The sequence below is a fragment of the Thalassophryne amazonica genome, chromosome 7 (genome assembly GCF_902500255.1).
Source record: "Thalassophryne amazonica chromosome 7, fThaAma1.1, whole genome shotgun sequence".
Lineage (NCBI taxonomy): Eukaryota > Metazoa > Chordata > Actinopteri > Batrachoidiformes > Batrachoididae > Thalassophryne > Thalassophryne amazonica.
In genome coordinates, this window is record NC_047109.1 from 53,720,869 (window position 1) to 53,741,817 (window position 20,949).

Below are 20,949 nucleotides of genomic sequence, written 5' to 3' on the forward strand. Positions count from 1 at the left end.
TTTTGAAGAGATGCAGATTCCAAGATCACAAATTTAAAGAATTTTAGCCAAGTAGAAGTCACTGAGATGTATTGCCACTTCACAAAGGTCTGGAAGGAGGACAAAACTGTCCTGTCAACTTCTTCCTAGAGAAAATGCTCTGAGACTGCTTTGCTGCCAGTGTAACTGATGTAAAGCTCAAAGAAGTAGAAGTAAGTCCTCTACAGGCCTACTGTACTGGTGCTCATCCCAGATTCCACAACATCAAGTAGCTGAGTCTACAACTCCCCCTGGATGAGATGCCAGCTTGTCACAGGTTACTTCCCCAGAAAAGTCTAGTCGACATTTACCACTGCGTGGAATGGGACAAGTGTCTTTTCCAAAGACAGAGACAGTAGCATTGATTGATTGATTGAATATACTTTACTCTCCCCAAGAGCATGAAGCACAGACCTGGAATTGAACCCGTCTCTATAATGGTACAGTATACCAACCTCTATGCCTTGGAGCCATCTGCTCTGCAACAGACATCCCACAAACCCAAAGTGTATGGAATAATTGATGACGACTACTTCAGAATTTTTAAGCAAAACCTCAAAGCACCAGCTACACCTCTGAAACTTTGTCACAACTGGGTGTTTCAACAGGACACCTAACCCAAGAATACATCAAAGCAGGTCAAAATTAGCCTAAGAAGTGGGTCGGTGTCAGGAAGCTAATAGAATTAATTGAACTCTAACCAATTCTGATAAGATCAAGCAGTTCAGCAGGACAGGATTTAAACTACCAGTATGTAGACCTCAGATTGCCGGTCACACTACCAGTCTGTGTCCTTGGACAAGACACTTCTCGTATATTGCATCAGCCTTGGTTGGGGAAACAATTTGGTTTCTCCTCTAGGGGGAGTCAGTGTCTGTCATTTACTTAAAGTAATGGTGTCGTGATAAGGACCACCATCACAGGAGTTCAGTGCCTATATAGTAGAATTTAGAACATCTTCAATTCCCCAAAGAGTAATGGTCAAGTATCAAACCACAAATCTGCCAGAAGCTTGGGGACTATAACACAAATGTCTGGCTTACAAAGAGATATTCACACAAACGTTAGGTGTGTTGCATTTATGACTTTTGTATGTATGTACATATTTATCTATGTACATATTTCACGTTACTTTCAGAAAACAAAAAGTTAAAATTTGTGCACCACATTGTTGTTGTTGTTAAAGACATAAGTTGTACTATCATTCTGTCCCCACAAAAATGGAAAGTTCAAAGAAATCACTGAAACTCCAGTACTGTTATAACATAATTCATATCCTTGAGTATCTGTACTGTGTATGTTTTCATCCCTCTAGATGAAGAAATTGCATTCATTCTTGGGGCTAAAACATAGGTATTAAATGTACTTTTTAGAGTGGGCAGGCAAAAATATTTGTGTTCTACAGGTTTTGGATGGAGTGGATACTGTGCAATCAAATGTTAATTTTTTTATGTTAACAACAATGGGAGTTTACATCATTTGTCATTTTCAGTGTGAGCAACCACATTCCAACAAATACAAACTCTTATCAATTAGATTTTTTTTTTTTCTAAATGGACAATGGTGACTTCAGTAAATGCCCACTTTGTTAAGTAGTTGTGGGGAGAGCAAAAAGGAAAAAATATGCAGCTATTGAATATCAAATACCAATCTTCAAGAACATGGTTGGTGACCACTAAATGACAGAATGATAATGTCCAAAACATGCTACAGTGTGACAAGCAACATTTCAAACTATAATGTTACGAAAATTTTAATTTCATCTCTAGATCTTTTCTTGATACTAAACCACCTCTGCAAGGAACAGGGGGAAAAATAAAATACAATTTAAAAAAGCAGAATTTTTTGTCTTAACCTTGTTGTCAGAGAGGGTTTCCTTCAGGTTCTCAGACAATTTCTCAGTCAACTTGTTCCCTGCTCCCTCATCCATGCACAGTCTCTTAATCAGACCCATACACTCCTGAAAAACAGCACATATGTTTAACATCTCAACTTGAGATATTTAATGTTTTTACAAGAATTCAGTCTTTTGAGTCTGCTTGTAGTCAATGTCACATCAAATGGGATGAAGAGTAGAAAATTTAGAATTTACAAAAACAAAATTTTTATGAAAAATTAAAACTGAAGCACTTTTTGGTGTCATAAAACAGCTGACACATGAAAAATACCATCATTAATGGGACATTTGTTCATTGTTGCTATTGTATTAATGTTCATTATTGAAAATGTTACACTATTTAAGTAGGATTACTTAGGAAGACTCCTTCCATAGATTAACAAAACATAAAATTTACCAGAGTGCCATACTGTTTGTACTTCTTCATAATTGTTGCAAATAAAGTCCAAGCCATATTCAGTGATTTAGAAATGTTCATGTATCCATCCACCTGACTTATCTGAAGAAAACTGGAAACAAAACTAATTATTTACAGGTATTATACCAAAGTGTTCCATTACTTATGCAGCCCATCATCTTGGCATTTATATGTTTATTTAAGTTGTAGAAATTTGCTTTCAGTTTGAGTTTAAGGAAGATAACTTTAGAATTTTTTAATTTTTTGCATCTGAAATAGCATAAACAAATTAAAATGTGTAAAATACCAAGTGTTCCAACACTGTAGGATACTGTATGTAGAGAGTTGGCCTTAATTCCTAAGTGATAATGCCATATTTTTGCTAAACCCCTTTGAATTACAGCCGACAGTCTACACTACAAGTACAACACTTTAATTTCAGCTCCATTATGGTGACGTGAGGGAGTGACTACCCAGATACATATGGACCTTACAGTACTACAATTTATACACAACCTGATTTGGAAGTCAATACCCTTAAATTGAAACCAAAACTCTGAATCTTGTGATTTTTTTTATTTTTTATAGAAATGCTAAACCAAGCAGCTGTGCATACTGCACAGTGGGGGTGCAACAGTTCAGTTAGTGAAATCAACTTACAGTAGTGTTCAGAATAATAGTAGTGCTATGTGACTAAAAAGATTAATCCAGGTTTTGAGTATATTTCTTATTGTTACATGGGAAACAAGGTACCAGTAGATTCAGTAGATTCTCACAAATCCAACAAGACCAAGCATTCATGATATGCACACTCTTAAGGCTATGAAATTGGGCTTTTAGTAAAAAAAAGTAGAAAAGGGGGTGTTCACAATAATGGTAGTGTGGTATTCAGTCCTTGAGTTCATCAATTTTGTGGAACAAACAGGTGTGAATCAGGTGTCCCCTATGTAAGGATGAAGCCAGCACCTGTTGAACATGCTTTTCTCTTTGAAAGCCTGAGGAAAATGGGACGTTCAAGACATTGTTCAGAAGAACAGCGTGGTTTGATTAAAACGTTGATTGGAGAGGGGAAAACTTATACGCAGGTGCAAAAAAATTATAGGCTGTTCATCTACAATGATCTCCAATGCTTTAAAACGGACAAAAAAAACCAGAGACGCATGAAAGAAAATGGAAAACAACCATCAAAATGGATAGAAGAATAACCAGAATGGCAAAGGCTCACCCATTGATCAGCTCCAGGATGATCAAAGACAGTCTGGAGTTACCTGTAAGTGCTGTGACAGTTAGAAGACGCCTGTGTGAAGCTAATTTATTTGCAAGAATCCCCCGCAAAGTCCCTCTGTTAAATAAAAGACGTGCAGACGTGCAGAAGCGGTTACAATTTGCCAAAGAACACATCAACTGGCCTAAAGAGAAATGGAGGAATATTTTGTGGACTGATGAGAGTAAAATTGTTTTTTGGGTCCAAGGGCCACAGACAGTTTGTGAGACGACCCCCAAACTCTGAATTCAAGTCACAGTTCACAGTGAAGACAGTGAAGCATGGTGGTGCAAGCAACATGATATGGGCATGTTTCTCCTACTATGGTGTTGGGCCTATACGAGGTCTGTTAGAAAAGTATCAGACCTTTTTATTTTTTTCAAAAACTATATGGATTTGAATCACGTGCGATTACGTCAGACAAGCTTGAACCCTCGTGGGCATGCGAGAGTTTTTTCACGCCTGTCGGTTACGTCATTCGCCTGTGGGCTGGCTTTGAGTGAGGAGTGGTCCACCCCTCCCGTCGGAATCTCTTTGTCTGAGAACTTCCTGAGAGACTGACGCTTTGCTTGATCAAAATTTTTTCAAAAACTGTGAGGCACATCGAAGTGGACATCATTCGAGAAATTCAGCTGGTTTTCTGTGAAAATTTTAACAGCTGATGAGAGATTATGGACTGTTCCTGTCGCTTTAAGGACTGCTCACGGAGCGGGACATCGCGACGCGCCCTGAGCCGCCGCTGTCTGCCTGTTTCGAGCTGAAAGCTTCCAAATTTAAGCCTCTGTTGACCCAGGATGTCGTGAGAGAACAGAGAACTTTCAGAAGAGGTCGGGATCAGCAGTTTATCCGGACATTCCACTGTTAAAGGAGATTTTGTAATGAAAGAAAGTGCGGATGGGTCCGTGCGGATGGGTCCGCGCGTCGGGATGCAGCCGGCGCCGCCACAGGAAAAACACCTCCGTTGGAAGCCTTAAGGACAAGTTGGAACATGTTCAGCTGTTAAACAATTTCTCAGATACTCACTCAACTGAAAGCCATCAAAAGCCGTCTGGTTTTTACAAATGGTTATCAACACGGAGGTGTTATTCCTGTGCTGCCGCACCGCGCCGGCTGCGTCCCGACGCGCGGACCCGTCCGCACGTCTTTCATTAATAAAATCTCCTTTAACAGTGGAATGTCCGGATAAACTGCTGATCCCGACCTCTTCTGAAAGTTCTCTGTTCTCTCACGACGTCCTGCGTCAACAGAGGCTTAAATTTGGAAGCTTTCAGCTCGAAACAGGCAGACAGCGGCAGCTCAGGGCGTGTCGCGACGTCCCGCTCCATGGGCAGTCCTTAAAGTGACAGCAACAGTCCATAATCTCTCATCAGCCGTTAAAATTTTCACAGAAAACCAGCTGAATTTCTCGAATGACGTCCACTTCGATGTGCCTCACAGTTTTGGAAAAAATTTTGATCAAGCAAAGCGTCAGTCTCTCAGGAAGTTCTCAGACAAAGAGATTCCGACGGGAGGGGTGGAGCACTCCTCACTCAAAGCCAGCCCACAGGCGAATGACGTAACCGAAAGGCATGAAAAAACTCACGCATGCGCACGAGGGTTCAAGCTTGTCTGATGTAATTGCACGTGCTTCAAATCCATATAGTTTTTGAAAAAAATAAAAAAGTACGTTAGTTTTATCACAGACCTCGTATATCGCATACCAGGTATCATGGATCAGTTTGGATATGTCAAAATACTTGAAGAGGTCATGTTGCCTTATGCTGAGGAGGACATGCCCTTGAAATGGGTGTTTCAACAAGACAATGACCCCAAGCACACTAGTAAACCAGCAAAATCTTGGTTCCAAACCAACAAAATTAATGCCTCGCAGATGTGAAGAACTCATAAAAAACCGTGGTTATACAACTAAATACTAGTTTAGTGATTCACAGGATTGCTAAAAAAGCAGTTTGAACATAATAGTTTTGAGTTTGTAGCGTCAACAGCAGATGCTACTATTATTGTGAACACCCCCTTTTCTACTTTTTTTTTTACTAATAGCCCAATTTCATAACCTTAAGAGTGTGCATATCATGAATGCTTGTTCTTGTTGGATTTGTGAGAATCTACTGGTACCTTGTTTCCCATGTAACAATAAGAAATATACTCAAAACCTGGATTAATCTTTTTAGTCACATAGCACTACTATTATTCTGAACACTACTGTAAATTCCTGTGGTAGATCTGAAATGAACAAGCATAAATAAAATTAAGAGCAGCCTGGAACAATCATATGATAATATGTAGCATTGCCACTTTAAGGGTGTACAATGACTGCAAAGACACACAACATTCCAGTGGGTTTTGAGCCACAGCCTTCGCTGTATGCATGACAGAGTTCTGTCTCCTTTAATAGTCTCACCTACCTGGATCAGACACTCCCGGCTGTGCAGAGAATGACCGAGTCTCTGTAGCAGGAAACTGCCACCGTCCATATGGACCAACTTAAAGGAAAGCATAAAAGACATTATATAAATGTCACAAGAGCAGACAAAACCTTTGTGGAACAACGGTGATCAATGAGTCATCCCAAGTTGTCTGAAAACATGACTGTGGACAGAGTTATTAGATGTAGCCTTCCAATTTTCTGGAGCTGCATGCATATTCAAACCTGCTGCCCTGACATTATTTCACATGAACTGCATGATCTGTGTGCTGACATTACTATTCCCTGTGAATAGCAGAACAAGCATAGGTGTAATGGAGGTCTTTCACCTCGTTCAAAACAACAAGTTTTCAACCAACATGGTTTTCTTTTTTAAACCATGTGCCTACATCCTCTGAATCAATGATTCCCAATGCTGGTCTGCAGGGACCCCTAAACCTGCACAATGTTTATCTCTCACTTTACCAAAAGCTGATGAGCTCATTCAGGTATTTTCAGCTATTTAAGAGCTAAGACACACCTGAATGTGCTCTTGCTGGATCTCCTAGTCTCAAATGTCAAGTACTCAGAGACACGAATGTCTCTGCTGAGATAAGTGACTGTCTCTGCTGCATTCAATTACTTCGCCACATACAGATACACTTCTGATGGCTGAGTCCAGAAGTCACTGAAAGCCTGTTTTTTTGTGTTTTGGATACCAGCAGCTTCGGTGTCTTTGTTGGTGAGGAAACTTTTACTGACCTTCCCTTCACAGACGTCATTTGTATCTCTGTGTTGTCTGCTTTTGAGATCAAGAGATGCCCTGAACAGCTTATGGTGCCATGAGCTCAATGGTGATGGTGATATCTTTGCAAAAGAACAAAGATTCAAGTCTTTACGGCCCTGATGCTTCCTTTATGACTGTGTGGCTGTGACACTTCCATGCTAACCAGTAACCTGAGGTGATGGAATGATTTCTTTGGTACTTGTTCACTTCAGAAGATACCTGGGTACAAGTGCTGGAATGACTGTGTGAAAAGAGCAGTTACTTAGGGAGACTCAGATGAGGAGTACCACTTCATTATTGAAAACCGTCTAGACAAAGGATGATTTGGATTAACAATAATCCTATTTAGTTTATCCATTTAGCCTCAAAAACAGGAGGGACTGTGTATAAAAGAATAAATAAATAAATCAGTCACTGCTAAATTGTTTTTTTTTTGCAATTTTTTGTTAAATCCCTTAAATTAAAGCTAACAAACTCCACTTTAATCACATCATGTTTAATTACAATGCAGTGGTGTAGAGGCAAAGTTAAACTGTGTCACTGTCCAAATACTTATGTACCCGACTGCATGAGCTGCATCTGAATGTTGCAAGGTATAAATACCAAAACAACTCTGCGCACACCTTTATGCCAGGTTTTTGGTGGTTGACGGTGCAATTGCTTTCTGCCTTCTCTCAATTGGGATTTACCAGCACTGCACCTGACCACACCACATTTTTGGACCAACACACCCATGGGCATACAAAGAAATTCTACTAAAAATTTACACAACATGGACGTCAGGAGGGAAAATTATAACTGTCAGTTGTACACTCAGAATAAGACTGAGCTGCTCTGTGGACTGCCTTGTACCTGTTTAAGAAAATAAATATGTACGTTTAATAATTAATGTCAACGTTATTTGTTAGCCACCAAACTCTAGCCCAAGCACCAGTTGCACACTGCACTTTTTACTGTATTGTGGGTGAAGCTGTCGCTGTTATGACATTAATATTTAATGTGACATTTGAATTAACAGCAGCAGCTAACAGAACTGCCACACACCCTGCAAAAACCTAAACATCAGTTATAACTCTGTCATATGTGCACACAAACATCTTCAAACTCATTCAGCACCAACATACAATTAAGATACCTGCCAAATTTAACCTAATTCTGCTCAGTGGAAGGATTGAAATAAATAAATAAATAAATAAAAATGGAAAAGCCATAAATTTAACTAGTGCAGTTCAAATGTTTTGCATTCTGAATTTTTTATTTTGGGAATAATTCGACACAAATATCAAGTGAAAACAACATGTACAAAAATTTGTTTGGGTTGGCACCTTTCTGAATAGTGGATCATGCAGTCAAAAACTATTTGCTTTGGCTCTTACAAATACAAACAGCAGTTCTTGTTCAGATAGAGATCATGTCACGTGGAGGCTGCACACAGCAGCTGAGAGGCTTGTTAATGATATTGGCTACCAGACGACTACTGAGCCGTGGGCAAACTCAACAGGTTGGGGAAGATTCCAGAGCATGGCTGTGTGTGTACCTGTTTGTGTCTTTATGTGCTGTGATAATGAGGAAAGGCAGGCACGCCCGTCATGAGACACAAAAGTCACTACACTCAACTCCATTTATTCTCTGGCATCATATTTTTCCATAGAGTGGTTTATGGAACCATTTACACACATCACTGTGGAACTCTGGGGCATCTGCACAGTGTTGCACTGTTTAATAACCTTGTTTTTTTTTTCTTATGCAATAAAAATTAACTGCCAGCACTTTCATGAGTGAACATCTATCTGTTCTGTGACATGGCACCGTTCTCTGTTCGTGTGGTCACAGCACTTTATAATTTGCTAGTACGGTTGGCCACAGTGTGTGTACATGTGGGAGTGAGTGCGTTTCCAACGACAGAAAAAAAAAAACATGTAATTCTTACAGGAGCCCAGTCCTCTGATCTGTTGACTTCTGTAGGTTTGCTCCCCCCATATTTCAGCTCAGCCTCCAGGGTCCTGTTACGGGTCACAGCCTGGTCAAGCTGGTCTTGCAGATGCCTGACGGCGTGACCAAGCTTGCCTACGGTGCTCTGAAATGACAAACTTATGTTTTCACTTGTGAATTTGACAACGATCAAACATGTAGTTGTAATCTTGATGGACTACTGGACTGTGGCTGCAGTTGCTCCCAGATTGTCAATTGCAGTGCCAGTTGTTACCTTTCCTCCATGCTGACATAAAGACATTTTTACAGCATATTGCCAGACAGTGATACTATTAGAGGACCTAGCTGAGGCATGTATGCACATCATTTAAGAGAAGATACCTCAGTTGTTCTAGACTAATATGACCCCAATGAACAACTTGGGATATGTGCCAAAATTATCAGGGACAAATAGCCCAAAAATGGCCACTCCCTTTTTTGTGCCGAGTGTTACTTCAAATACAGCTGTATTTTGTAAACTGCAGCGGCTATAGATTTTCCAAGGTATTCAAAAAGTTCAGAATGACCAATACATGATTGAGAAGGTCATAGAAAAGTGTGAAATTTTATTTTAAGAGAAAATGGTTAAAATAAGTGGGTCAAGTTTTTACCGTACATTGACAGAAAACAAACATTTGCCAAATTTAATGAAATTTTATTTTCAGTCATACTGTTACTAATGGAATATTGATTTTAAGTGACAAATACAAAACAAAACTTGTTTCTTTAGCAGACAGCAGTATCTAGTGATCTTAAATGTTTTTAAAAATTATCAGGGAAATTTCCCAACAGCTAACAGCCCAGAAAGTTCCATCCATTTTCTCCCGCTTTATCCGGAGTCGGGTCGCGGGGGCAGCAGCTCAAGCAAAGCCGCCCAGACCTCCCGATCCACACACACCTCCCCCAGCTCCTCCGGGAGAACCCCAAGGCGTTCCCAAGCCAGCCGAGAGATGTAGTCCCTCCAGCGTGTCCTGGGTCTTCCCCGGGGCCTCCTCCCAATGGGATGTGCCCGGAACACCTCTCCAGTGAGACGTCCAGGGGGCATCCGGAAAAGATGCCCGAGCCACCTCAACTGACTCCTTTTGACATGGAGGAGCAGCGGCTCGACTCCGAGCTCCTCACCCTATTTCTAAGGGAGCACCCAGCCACCCTGTGGAGGAAACTCATCTCGACCGCTTGTACTCGCGATCTCGTATAAGCAGCCGAGATAAGTTCACGTTACTAAAGTTCACGTTACTAAATATGTGGCGATTCCAGAGTGTATATAGGTCATTGGACCAAATGTTTTCTAACAGTTTTCACTTAAAATATCAAAATTTGAAATTTTACACTCTTCTATGACCCTTTGAAACATGGACTGGTCATTCTGAACATATTGAGTACCTTGGAAAATCTATAGCTGCTGCAGTTTAGAAAATACAGCTGTATTTGAAATAACACTTGGGATGAAAAGGGCGTTGTCATTTTTGGGCTGTTCATCCCTGATAGAGATTTTGGCACAGATCCCAAGTTGCTCATTGGGGTTGAATTAGTCTAGAACAGCTGAGTTATTCTCTCCTTAATGATGTGCATACATGTCTAAGCAAAGTCCTAGACTACACTCACCGCTCGATGAAAAGGCATAAACTCATCCTTCAGTTCTGTTAGAACATCCCCATCTTCTTCATCTGTATCATCTTTTCCATTCTCCATATTCTCAAAGTTCAGGACACGGCTCACAGTGGGTGATGCACCCTCTCCAATTTGTGCTGAATATCTCCCAACCTTCCTGTCCAGAACTGGGATTCTGCTCCCTGACGGAGAACACACCGGTTTTGCTTCAATACTTCTCAACTCTGTCAGCACAAAGTTGACTGACTGATCACTTGGTATATCGAACATATCGGTGTCATCATACAAGTCCAAAGACTGAATGGATGCTGTGCAGGAAGACTGCTGTAAAGACAGCCTGGATCCAGACAATGAAGCAGGGGTGGAACTGACGGAAGGTACCCTCAGGCAATGGAGGGGCATGCTCTGGGATTTGTCTCGGGACAAAGCTAAAGGAGAGAAGGGTTGGAAAGGCAAGTGGCGGGGAACTCCACAAACAGACTCGTAATCTGAGTCTGAAACCCTTAATGAATCACACCCTTCACATCCTTTGCCCTTTCTGCATCTTTTGCCAGTCCTTACAAAATATGGGCACATGTCCCACTTCTCAGACCAGCACTCATACTCTGAAAGTGCCATATTTTCTTTGAGCATCTCCCTGTAGCCCTCCTTGACAGACTCCCCATCCTCCTCACTGCTTTTGTTCAGGAACTCCTGTGACTGCCTTTGTTTGTAGTTTTGGCGTACCCACTGTCTGATTTTGTCCCTCTCTTGTGTCAGTTTGTGAAGCCTCTCAGCTGAGAGCACCCTCACTCTGGCTATCACAGAGTCAAACTTGAACACTCGCTCAAGGGCACACACACATTTGCCACAGACAAACTCCCCCTGCCCACTGCCTCGTGGTACAGACTGCCCCAGTATGTGGGTCAACACGGACAGCAGGTCCACTGCTTTGGAAGGGGAGCTCGACGACACATGTAACTTGGAGAGAGACACAGAGGAACCCAGGGATAACGTGCTGCCTGTGGAAGACAAAAAAAACAACAATAAAAAAAAAACATGTCACTCATGAAAGATGAAAATAAATTGTGTTTTATTTAAAAGGACTCATCTTTCAACAAGATCAACAGGTGTCTTAAAAAAGCTCTTAATTATGTCCACCAAGGACATAATAAAATCATCTGCGTTTATTTATTTGTCCGTTTGCCTGTTAGCAGGATTACGTCAAAACTACTGCAGGAATTTTGATGAAATTTTCACCACATATAGATATTAGGCCATGAAAGACTCATGAAAGAAATTTTGGAGGTAATCCAGATTTGATTCTGGATCAAGATTTCACTTTATATAGGCTTTGAAGGATTGCGTAAAAAAAAAGAAAAGATTCTCACCAAATTTGCACCACAGATAGACGTTAGGGCATGGAAGAATCCACTAAATTTTGGAGGTGATCCGGATCCGGATTGGCAGATGTCGGGAATCTCAGTTTGCTCTTGTTTACATTTGGAGCTAAAAATACATAAGCAATGGTGTGATTTTTTAAATCCCTGTCTAAATGTAAGAAGAACAGGAGCAAATCAATTCGCAAACAGGTCCACAATTTCGTCATCAAGTCCTCTCAAAGACATAAAAGGCTTTTTTTTAAACCTTTATTTAACCAGGTAAGTTATTACCTGGTTAAATAAAGCATAAATAAAGGATAGTTCTCCATATTTTGATTTGATTTTAGGTACATTGAGCAAGATGAGTTTGGCTAAGCATGTACTATATGGAGTTATAGAAACTTGCAATAAATTACTAAGATAAGGTGGAGATAGACCTAATAGACATAAAGATGTCAATCATGGCTCACGTTTGTGTTGATTAGTCATGAACTGGGGCTCTTGTCTTGTTGCAGGCAAGAAACAAGAATCGAACATTCATTACATTACATTCATCCTGACGTGCAGCACAGCCAAGAACTCAGCAGAATTACATTTGTCATTAATATCTGAAAGGAAATGTTTTTGACAAAAATATTTAGATTTTGTTTATTTCTATTTCTGTCCAGAGATCAAGGATCCATCATGTACATCAAGGATCAAGTGGCCATATACAGATTTCATTAATTTTTATTTATATCTAGAGATCAAGGATCCAGTGACCAATTTCATATTTATTTACTTTAGGACTCAATAAAATGTTGTTGACATAGAAAATCTGTAAAGCCTACTTTTAGTAGACAGAAAATTTACAAGAGGTATTAATAAGGGAATCGATAAAGAATTGGACTGATAATGGCATCGATAGATAAAATCTTATCAATACCCATCCATAATCGTATTGTACCAAATCGCATCATACCGCATTGTGAGGAATTGAATCACCATCAAATACGTATCAAATCGGGAACAGGGGTGAATCATATCATCAGTATCGTATCACTGGTAGTGTATCGAGGTTATACATACACTAGAAACTGCCCTGGTATAAGCATGAGCGGTTGAACCACAACGATATTTAACACTAAAAGGTACATTATTCCTTCACATTCAAATAGAATGGGTCCAAAATTTCCTTTTATGCCACACTCACCCCAAGGGCTGCTCTGTGAGGATCTAGACAAGCGCTGCCCTTTTGGAGTCTCTGTCAAGGTCTGAGACTGACCACTCTTTTTATTTTGGCCACTAAACAGCCATCGTCTTTGGTTTCCCTGGAGAGCGCCCCCACATATTCGGCACAAATCGTGTTTAGTTCTGAAAGACATTGAGGACTGAGGACTGGCACCACCTTTATGTCAGCTATGGATTTATCTGTGAAATAAAAACAGAAAAAATATGAGATGCATTTACAGATTACTATCATAACACTACGTCTGTACAAAACTATCAATTTCAGGGGTCACTTTTAACTTCTCATCCACAGCAGTCCTTCTCATCCACATCTGAGTCAAATTGCCACCAACTATTTCCAAACCATAAAACTAAAAACAACAACAACCACCACCAAAAAACAAACAAACAAACAAACTACCACAGACTTCAATCCATCCTGGTACACAATTTAAAAATAAAAGTTTCTTCTCAGTTGGGATGTAATGATACATATCACGATATACCTATTACAATTCGGTACACATATAATGACATGTAATTATGTCACACTTCACAAATCACGTAGAAAGTAGCTAGTGGTGAATGCTTTGACTACAAAGAAACAAAGAGACTTTATTTTCCATTTGGATTTGTACGCAAGGTTTGGGTACATCAGAATTCTTGTGCAGAGCTCTCGAGTAGGCCTAAATAAATAAAAAGAGTATAAAATGGAGAATTTCTTACCTAGTGCTCCTAAAAATATAGATTACAAAGTACCAGCATAATGGAGACTGTGAACAGCAGTTATTGCATAATTTGTATTACAAACACAGTGGATATTGCACAGATAATAAAGTGTATACTAGTGCATTGCCTGTGGGGATCCACAGGTTCTAGATTGGGTAGCGTTTCTAAAATAGGTAGCTGGCATTTTTCAACGGTGGTAATAAATTATGCAAAATTTGTATAATGAGTTGGAATGGCATGTGAGTTCAGAATGTTTTTAAACCTTAGACCTCAACAGTTTTTAGAAGAACTCAACCCTTTTATTTCCTGTTAATTACACAATTTTTCATGTTAATTTACTGACTTAATGTATTTATACATTGTTTAGGTCCTTGTTATCATATACACATTATTATTACTTCTATTTTGTCATTTGATTTTTAAATAGACCATAATGGAAATAAGTGTTTTCCCTTTCTTGTGCATCCATTTGTAATGTATTTACAATGATATTATGAGCTTACATTGAACTTACTAAATAAAAATACGCATGCACGCTCTTAATATAAAGATGGTTTACCGGCCCCTGCTGGAACGGCGTGTAAGTCCAGAATGTAATTATCAATGTCCAACGTTCCATTTTGGTGGCATTCATCTTTGACCAAAAGCACATAAGCATACCAAACGGCAAATGTCAGCTCTCCCCAATTTGTTCGTCATTGAAGGTATAAGTATGCACGCACAGCGTTTTGTCTTTTCTACATTCTGCAGCAAGCAGGTGTTTCTATTTACACACACTCACAAACAGATACAGTGGCAGAAGGCATCAAACACAGCACAGTTATCACTCATGGTAACGGCAACATGACACTTAACTAAACTGACAGGGCATCTGGCGTAAAACCTGTGCCAAATCAACATGCAGATCCACCTCAGATTTGCTATGGCGACCCTGATTCTGAACAAGACAGCAACTGAAGGGACTCGTGTGTAAATTGAGTCCATTGATAGAGGTTCAGTCCTGATCATTTTTTCAGCTGTTTTTATGACTCTCTGGAGAGCCTTCCTCTCTGTCTGAGTGGTGTTGCCATACCACAATGAGATGAACAGTGGTGAGGATACTCTTCACCAGGCCTTTGTAGGCTTGTGTGAGGGGATGGCAGCTCATCCCAGCCTTCCTGAGCACTCTGATGAAGTGAAGCCACTTCTGAGGTTTTTTTTTCCACACTGGCTGCAGTGTTTGCAGACCAGCTCAGATCAGATGACACATGAAGGCAGAGGAACTTGTGGCTGTGCACTCTCACCACTTCAGTGCCCCTCGTGTTGAGGAGGTGCAGTTAAGGAGCTTTCTTCCTGAAGTCAATGATTATTTTTGTTGTCTTTTCTACACTGAATCTGAAGAAATGAATCCAAAGTAGAAATTGTAATCCTTGATGTTACTGGTTTCCTATTTGTATATTTCATTTTTGAGTCATTATTTCTTTGGGGCAGCTCGGTGGAACAGCGGTTAGCACTCTTGCCTCACAGCAAGAAAATATGGGATTCGATTCCACCCATGCCCAGTTCCTGTGTGGAGTTTGCATGTTCTTCCCGTGTCTGCATTAGTTTCCTCCAAGCACATTCAAGTTTCCTCAAAAACATGTTTATTTAGGGTCTGCTCTTTTCTCTGCTCCTCACCAAGGCAGCTTCTCTACATCTGGAGGTATTGTCCAGGAGATGGAAGATGGCTGTCCATGCTCCTAATGGATGAATTGTGTCTAACTATAATTAGGATGGGTTACATGCACAAGAGAAATTTCATTTTATGCTTTCATGTGTGTACAATAACAGGGGTTGAAACACATTTTTAACCTACTTGCACCAGTGATAGCAACAAAAAAATTACTTGCATAAAAAAAAAAAGTTACTTGCACAACCAAAACTCAGTCTTATATCAACCTTAAAACTCATCCTCTGATGTGTCAGACTCTTCCTCTCTGGGGAGAGTTTGAGGGAAGAGCAGGAGCGGCAGACACTTTTTATTTTTGTTCACGTGCGTGCGTGAACGAATTGTCTGTGAAGATCATTTTATTTATTAACTACACAGATGTATAATAAAACAAATGGTGACTGGTTTATAACAATTATGCCAGAGTTTGAGGGGAGAGAGAGCGAGGAACTGCAGCGGTAGCCAGTTTTTTTTTTTTTACGTGCGCGCATGAACTAATCATCTGTGAAGATAATTTTATTAGCTACACAGATGTATAATAAAACGAATGGTGACTGGTTTATAACACAATGATGACAGAGTTTGAGAGGAGAGAGAGTGAGGAACCGCAGCGGCAGCCAGTTTTCTTTTTCTTTTCTTTGTTTATATGTGTGCGCGTGAACGGGACAGGAGGTCCTCAAACTGGAGCTCCTGCAGCTCCAGTTATTTGCTGCAGCTCCTGCAGCAAATAATGAAACTCCCCGAATTGGAAACGTCTCATGAGGATGTTGTGAACCCAGGGACGGCGCCGCTGGTGACATTTGTCAGCTTTCCACAACAAATAGAGCAAAGCAACTCGCTCCGTGTGTGAGAGTCATAAAACGCAGGGAAGATGAAGACAACACACTGGAAATGTTTTTTTCCTTATTTATTCCTTTATTGGTTCATTCTACTGGTGCTTATAGTTGATAAAACTTGGATAAAGTTACTTGCACCAGTGCTAGTGCAGTATAAAATTACATGCACCGCTCGAATAATACGTGCACAAACTAGCACATGCACGTACTAATTCGAACCCTGAATGACAATAAAGGCCCTTTCATGATATCACGATACTCGTAAAAAAAAAAAAAAAACGTGATTCAATATAAGCTTCACAATACATCATTACACCCATACTTCTTATTAGGGCTAACACTTGGATTAATCAGCCCCCCCTCCCCCAGCACATTTGTAGTTCTATAAAATGTGCTGCATGCTAGTGTAGCATATCAATGTTGCTTTTGCCTCAAGCACTGTCATGGGCAATCAAACTGCACAGATAGGTTTCTGAAGGGATGACATGAAGCCCTTCCAACTGTAGGCTTCACGTTGTCACATGGAAAATATGCTAATTGGTTACATCTCCCAGTGGGAGCCAGCAACCAGAATGTCAATGACATAGTAGTGCATCCGGGCCAGTCAATCTCATTACATTGTTGCCATGTTAAATAAAATCACACTGAATGATAATCAAGTATGGAGATGAGAGCCAAAGGAGGAGACACAGTTTTGCTGAAAATAAAGTTGCAAACAATTTGTTTACAATGTGAAAAATGACAAATGACCATGGGTTGTTCCTGATCTTTCTTGGTGGATCTCCAGCAATAGGGGTGTGCATTCAGGCTCCTGGTGCACTACACAGAGCACACTGGATGGCATGAGTTATCTCCTCTTTCAAAATGTGGCTGTTCAGGGAACAGGTTAAGCTGAGGGCATCTTAAGAACATGGTATCCTAGAATTCCTATTGTTTGTGACAAGTCTATATCCGGGCACCCTTAGCAGCTGAAGCACCATCAAATGACCTGCAGTTCATGAAAGCTCTGTATGCTTACAGTAATCCAACTGTCAAGGAAGCAGCACTGACTGCATTCAAGTGACACCTTTGGTACTTGAGTGAAGTGATGATGGGGCTTGCTTTCTTTGATGACAATGTTGATGCACATCAGACGATGCAAATGGTGAGGAATACACAAGAGAAAGAAGCATCAGATGATCCACCTCACTGAATTGATGCGGAACTATGAACAGAAAACCCTCAGCAATTTTGTGACAATGAATACAAATGCATTCTTCACAGTTCTCGGTCTACCAGAGTCTTTCTTAAGCCCTGGTCCCACCAAATAATGACGGATGAATAATGAGTCACACAGCATGTTTTTTTTTTTTTTTTTTGCTACGAGAGGGTTTATTCAAATATCGTGGGAGAATGGTGGCTCTGAGAGGCAGTATCTTCAGTTACTGAGGCTCCTCTCTGAGTGTGGCGCTAATTTCAAGATGTTCAAAATTTAGCAACAACAGCGTGAGGCAGTTTGTGTACAAGGTTTTAGAGGCATGAGTGTGGTGCAGACGAGGCTGCTAATAGCCTATTATCCCAGCGCCTGGCAGCTACACAGGACCTGAGAGGCTATTTTTGGAGTGGCTGCCCTCTTGTGCGCACAATAGCACCTGCTCTGTGTGCTGGACGCTGTATATAAAATAATTATTTTGTAGCGGATTAATCATTTTCTGCCAAACCTTGGATGCTGAAAACCCCTCTAATCGCTTCTGGAATCACAGGACTGTTTCATCTGGATGCTTTTTTACCCTCTCTTTTCTGCCCCATGAGGAATGTATTTTGGAACAGCTTAAGGCAACTATTTTTATAGCTTGATAAAACAGTTGCATGTTCATTTCAAGCTGTAAAAGTATGTCTATGGTTGATTTAATATCTTGTTGATGGATCACATGAGCTCCGCTGTGTGTGTGCACTGTGCACCGAGGCAGTGACTCATCACGCTCCAAACGAGCATTTAGGCAGAACGCAAGCTCGCAAAAGAGTTATTTTTCAGTTAATAATGGACAAACACAAAGTTAAACTTTGGATGACTGTGTAAAAGTGGCTGTGTGTTTAAAGCTGCAGAAGAAGAAGATTATTTTTGGACTGCGTTTAAAAAAAAATGTGACATCTTTAAATGTTGCTATGAATTGAAAACCCACACTTTAAAGGGACCAAGTGTGGGAGAGCTGGAGGTTTGGACCAAACCCATACCTAAATGTGTGCCAATGTCGTGTTATCATGGTGCCACATGGATCATATGTGGCGACACGAGCCACTCGACGCTGGACGAGGCTCAAATGACAGGTCAGTCGTGGCTCACTGGAGGCTGATACCTGGCACATGCGAGGTACAGAGACGCACATAGAGGCGCCTTAGTAGTGGATATGTGACGGTTTAAAACGTGGATCGTTCTTCAAATAATCGCTGACACACCCATGCTTGGCTCATTATTCATGGTTTATTATTTTGTGCATGGGACCCAGGCTTTACAGACACCACCTGAGACAATTCGATCTCTAAAAGTTGTAAATGGCACTGCAGAACGGGGCGTCAAGGTGATGCAGAGCTTTAATGCTATATTAACCAAATCAGAAAAGAAACAATTCTTACTACAAGTGGTTAAACATCATAATGAAAGCTATCCTGACTCAAACAAAAGCACAGCTGTCAAAGGTCTTGCCAATTCTCCCTCTGAATAAGCAGTTTGAACTGATTTGTAGAAATACATATTACAGTAGTATAAGATTGTTGTGTAATATTTACTAATAAAATGGTAAGTTTCTACTTCTCAGACAGCATATAATATATACCAAATAAGTCACGTCATGCCAATATGTCTCCACCTCTAAGGTTCATAGGGTACAAACAAACCTCTCCATCACAATAAGGCGATGATTACCAGAGATGGAGCCATCACCCAGTACAAAAATACAATCCAAAACCATATTCTGTACACATTACAAAGGCATGGCTGTGGGAGAAGACTGTATGGGTACTGGACTGGTCTCCCTGCAGTCCTGACCTGTCCACAATAATGTGTTGAGAATTTTGAAAAGGGGGAGGAAAAAAAAGATGCATTTGCAGTAAGAATGGGACAAAATAACAACTGAAATGGCTCGGAAGCCTCAATGCCAAAAGATCTTGTGTTGAAAGAATGTCAACATTACAAAGTGGTGAATGCTTTTGAACCACAATGGAAATAAGCTTTTTCACTTTATTGTGTATTTTTAATGTATATACTTTAATATGTGCACTGAATTGTACAAAATAAATTCAATTTACTCCCAACATTTTATGGAATGTCTTGCAGGAGATAGTTAGGAACTAGGTATATATAAAGAGTAGCTTGACATTTAAATAGTATGACTGGGCTGTGTGAGTTAGTTTTAATCTGTCATGCTCATGTGGCTGAGCAATTCACTGCAGCACACCAGCCTGAATGTTGACACTAGCTTCCCACGGGACACGTAGACTTTGAGCCACACTGAATGAATGGAGCTTTGACACGCACGTCATCTGTCACACGCTCCGGAGTTAACAGCGTACAGAGCGACATAAACATGTTTCACAGAGGGCATTCCGGTGGAAACCAGTTTATCTGATACAATTTTAATGAGGTGCAAAGATTCGATGTGGAAGCAACGTCAGTGATTGAGCGAGTGTCCTCGTTAGCTAAACGCGCACATTTAGCTTAAATGTTAAACAGCAGCCCTCACCACACTGAACAGAATTTAAAAGTCATTAAAGTCTCTCTAGACAGGCAAAGAAAAATCATTATTGGTGCCGGACATATAAAAAGAAGTTACAAACTACTCGTATTGCGCATGAAATAAGTGTAAAGTCAAAGTTTCTTACAGACAAATATCCAGCACGGAACGGCAGAACAGCGAAGAGGAAGAGCGGTGGGCGTTACCTGCGTGACGTCATATATCATACCTGTCCAAGATTGGAACAGAAAAGGAGGAGGTGTTCCTTTGGTAACGATACTTGGCTTTTTTTAAACGGGAATCTGGATATTCGTCTTCAATTTAATGTGGAATTTGTATTATTCAGATACGTCAATGAAGAAACCCATGGTTTCTTCTCAACATTAAATTATTATATTTTGGCATTTTCATTGTCCGTTCATTTACGCCCCCTGTTGTGGGTACATGTCACTACACTTTCCCAACACTCAGGTCAAAGCAGTTATATATATATATATATATATATATATATATATATATATATATATATATAAAGATAGAACTTTATTGATCTCACAGAGGAGAAATTCACATGTTACGTCAGCTCTTAAAAAACACACAAGATGGGTGTAAGTAGAGGAAAATGTTCATCAACAGCGTGTGCAAAAATATGCAATAATAATAATAAGAATATTATTTTAGCCTAATTACATACACGCATCATCAATTTTTTAAAATAAAAAAAAATCAATTTTGTTGTTTTTTCTGGCTTTTAAATCTTATTTGGACTTAAAACATTCCACGAACAAAATAGCTGTAAAAACCAAAACATTATTAAGAGAATTTAACTTCAAATCTGTCTTTATGTATCTCTGTATGTAAGCTCTTTTTTTTATGCCTTTCTTTGTCATGGATGCACACTTCGAGCCATCGTTCTGTTTAACCTCTATTGTTCATATTTGTGTAAATAAATATTTGTGTAAATAAAATAAAAAAGAAAGAGAGAGAGAGGGAAGAGCAGATTGTAAAAAACAAAAAACAAAAAAAAAACAGGAGGATATCTAGGGGTGATACAGGTTTGGTCAAAAA

At 40.0% G+C, this 20,949-nt stretch overlaps 1 protein-coding gene across 2 annotated transcripts in view; it reads right to left on the reverse strand.

Moving 5' to 3' along the window:
* si:ch73-95l15.5 overlaps positions 1-20,949 on the reverse strand; it is a 42,814-nt gene that overhangs the window by 8,106 nt on the left and 13,759 nt on the right. The window contains exons 1-6 of one of the 2 annotated variants that reach the window (XM_034174189.1): positions 20,030-20,116; positions 12,903-13,120; positions 10,344-11,350; positions 8,698-8,844; positions 5,982-6,059; positions 1,874-1,978 (exon numbers count right to left, since the gene is read on the reverse strand). In XM_034174189.1, coding sequence (XP_034030080.1) covers positions 1,874-1,978; positions 5,982-6,059; positions 8,698-8,844; positions 10,344-11,350; positions 12,903-13,074 — 1,509 coding nt within the window. In that variant the 5' untranslated portion in view covers positions 13,075-13,120; positions 20,030-20,116. Of the gene's footprint in view, positions 1-1,873; positions 1,979-5,981; positions 6,060-8,697; positions 8,845-10,343; positions 11,351-12,902; positions 13,121-20,029; positions 20,117-20,949 lie in introns of those variants that run through there. The other variant, XM_034174190.1, reaches the window with a different exon arrangement.